General features: G+C 39.8%; 1 protein-coding gene across 1 annotated transcript in view; it reads right to left on the bottom strand.

Moving 5' to 3' along the window:
- Positions 1-3,492, bottom strand: part of CNOT9 (CCR4-NOT transcription complex subunit 9) — a 28,472-nt gene that overhangs the window by 12,658 nt on the left and 12,322 nt on the right. Inside the window, exons 3-4 of the mRNA XM_077748611.1 lie at positions 3,158-3,273; positions 421-530 (exon numbers count right to left, since the gene is read on the bottom strand). Of these exons, the coding sequence (XP_077604737.1) occupies positions 421-530; positions 3,158-3,273 (226 nt within the window). The remainder of the gene's footprint in view (positions 1-420; positions 531-3,157; positions 3,274-3,492) is intronic.

Genomic DNA, 3,492 nt, shown 5'->3' with positions numbered 1-3,492 from the left:
CATCTGCAGTTATAGGAGAACAGTTCAGAGTTATAAAGAAAAACAAACAAAACAGCAGCTCAAATTCTTGTCTCTGTAATAATACTCTTTGTTGACCGCAGATCTTCTTCTTTAATTTCCCTACAATTCCAATAAATGTTTCTACATATATGCTAAATTTCATCCCAAATGTTGGGCCTCATACCCTTATTAACAACACACAGAATGGTACTTGATAAGAACCATTATATGACTTATTTACTTTTTAACAGATATTTATCATTTATTATTATATCCTCATCGATTAGTGGAAACAGACTCTACCTCAAAGACAAAAAAACAATTGGTGAACAAAAGTTATGAAAAGACAAAACAGAAAAAGTGAAGTGAAGATCACTATTATGAGGATTTCAGGCTTGTAAAACAACCCTTATAACTTACCAATAACTCCAAGACTGGTTAGCCGAAGATATTCAAAGGGACGCGTTTTGCTGACAGTGTGCAAAAAGGGATACAAAAAAAGTGGGATGTGTGCTGCAAGAAATGCTGACCTGAAAGAAAAAGATAATCACCTTCAGAGCCCAGACTTCATTTCTAAGGATGGTGAACATTCAATTTCCAAGCAGTTCATTCTGTTAGCCTATAACATTGCCTAACCAAGGAACCTCTAGAAAAGGGCTACTGGTCATTAGTCTAGACCAATGGTTCTCAGTTGGGGTAATTTTGTCCACCAGGGCACATGTGGCAATGTCTGGAGATATTTTTGGTGGTCACAATGAAGGAGGTGCTACCGGCATCCAGTGGGCAGAGGCCAGGGATGCTGCTAAACATCCAACAGTGCACAGAACAGCCCTCTTTCACTCCCCCTCCTCCCACCACAAAACCTAGCTCAAAATGGCAATGTCAAGGTTAAAAAAAAACCTACTCTAGGTCAACGGTTAAGAAGATACACCATTTTCCTTGTAATCAGTATCAAGTACCTGAAAAACTGATAAAATATCCAACTGCAGATTTTAAAAAGTAGATCATAAAATGCTGTTAAGTGCCCGAGAGATTCTCCTAGATGGCTTCCCTACTTATTCACAGGTACAGCCACACAAAACCTTAAAAACCAAGCCAGGAAAACAAAGCAGCCATTATCAGGTTTATCTGCTATGTTTAAATGCACACTTGTTCTTTTGTTAGAGCATTTCAGATACACTAAGTACTCTAAAAACATTTTAATCTGAAGCTAATATGTCAGGCAACTAATACAGAACCATTCCATTACTTTATATTATTAATAGTTATACCTGGTAGGAGAGCAAACACTCTAAATTTTTAACACAGTACTCTTGCATTTTTCTGAAGTGTTTAAAAATAATTTTCATAGCAACTTCTCTAAGTTCTAAAATGTCAGTGTCAACCCAATACTCAGATTTTATAAGAAAACTTGAGAAAGAGAGGAAAGACTTTAATGATTATTAAGTGCCCCAGAGCCATAAAAGTCACAAAGCAGATACCTGAACAGGATTTCCCTTTTCCTGTCAGATGTAGCAGGCCACCTTGCATGCCAGTTCTAATCTTTTACAAGGCTGCCTAAAGCTAAATCTAGGTTCAGTGGGAAAAAAATGCTAGGTTCAGATATTTACTGAACTCCTACTACATGCCATGCACGGTGCCTCATTCATGGCACAGTGATGCCTACTATGGATTCAGGACGGAGAAGTATCTACATACCTGACCCTTCTTGAGAGGTGAACGCCACTCCTTTATCTATTTTTTTATTTGAGAGCAAGCGAGAGAGGAACCGTAAGTGCACACATAAGTGGGGGTGAGGGGCAGTGGGAAAGAGATTCTTAAGCAGGCTCCGCACTCAGCACGGAACCTGATGTGGGGCTGGATCTCACAACCTTGGCATCATGACCTTAGCCGAAATCAAGAACCAGATACTCAACCGACTGAGCCACCTAGGCACTGTTATTTTTATTTATTTATTTTTAAATAAACTTTACCCCCAATGTGGGGCTTGAACTTATGACGCTGAGATCAAGAGCCAAATGCTCTACCAGGCACTCTTTGAACGCCATTCCTTTAAAGTTCAGTGTTGTAAATGGGTAAAAAGTATATGAGACAATGGATTATTATTCAGCCTTTTTTTTTTTTTTAATATTTTTTATTTATTTCTAGGACAGAGAGAGAGAGAGAGAGAGAGACAGCATGAGCAGGGGAGGGTCAGAGAGAGAGGGAGACACAGACTCTGAAATGGGCTCCAGGCTCTGAGCTGGCAGTCAGCACAGAGCCCGACGCGGGGCTCGAACCCACGAACCGCGAGATCATGACCTAAGCGAAAGTCGGACGCTTAACCGACTAAGCCACCCAGGCGCCCCTATTCAGCCTTAAGAAAGAAGAAAATTCTGACATTCTACAATATAGACATCATACTACATGAAATAAACCAATTACATAAAGACTAATCCTGAATGATCCCATTTAAATGAGGTACTCCGAGTAGTCAAAATCATAGAGACAGAAAGAATGATGCTTACCAGGGGCTATGGGAATGGGGAGTTATGGTTTAATGGGTAAAGTTTCAGTTTTACAAGATGAAAAGAATTATGGAGACGGATGGTGGTGGTTGCAAATTATAAAGGTATTTAATACTACTGTACTCTATGCTTCAAAATGGCTGAAATGGTAAGTTTATGTTATGTATATTTTACTCCAATTTTATTTTTCTTAAAATTTTTTTTAATGTTTTATTTATTTCTGAGAGACAGAGAGAGACAGCGTGAGTGGGGAGGGTCAGAGAGAGAGGGAGATACAGAATCTGAAACCGGCTCCAGGCTCTGAGCTGGCAGTTAGCACAGAGCCCGATGCGGGGCTCGAACCCACGAACTGTGAGATCATGACCTGAGCCGAAGTCGGACGCTCAACCGACTGAGCCACCCAGGCGCCCCTTTACTCCAATTTTAAAAAGGCAAAAAAAATTTATGGAAGAACATGTTAAACAATACTATACTGTTACTACATGAAAACCTGGTGAATCAGAGACCAGAAATTCTTCAGGAAAAGCAAATGAGAATCCTGAAGATCCATATCCACACACACGCACCCGACTGCATGCCCCTCCTCTCATCATTCAGAAAAAGACCATATTCGATACAACCTCCATCAACAGACTCATCAAAGCACTTACCTGGTTTCTGGGTGTGATGCCACACATTGCAGTAATGCCAGAGCATTGCAAACTCTGTTAGATTGGTGTGCTGTCAAGGTGGGCGGGTTGATAGATGGATAAATATTTACAATTTCCTAAAAAATGGAAACCAGCAGCAGATGAATAGAGAACGTATTACAGAATAAATTTCCATGTTATTAAAGCAAAAACCCTAAAAATTCCCACAACTTTTAATTTCACATATTCTGTAAGAACTGAACCACCAAAGTGGGAGCAGAAATAAACAAACAATGCTATCTTTTCATCCCAAATATGCCTGACATTTCTCCACAGGTCTCTGGGAAGATTTGACT

This window comes from Crocuta crocuta, unplaced genomic scaffold, assembly GCF_008692635.1.
Source record: "Crocuta crocuta isolate KB4526 unplaced genomic scaffold, BGI_CrCroc_1.0 scaffold229, whole genome shotgun sequence".
Classification (NCBI taxonomy): Eukaryota; Metazoa; Chordata; class Mammalia; order Carnivora; family Hyaenidae; genus Crocuta; species Crocuta crocuta.
The sequence above is the reverse complement of the archived record's forward strand: the minus strand, read 5'-3'. Positions and strand labels throughout refer to the sequence as shown.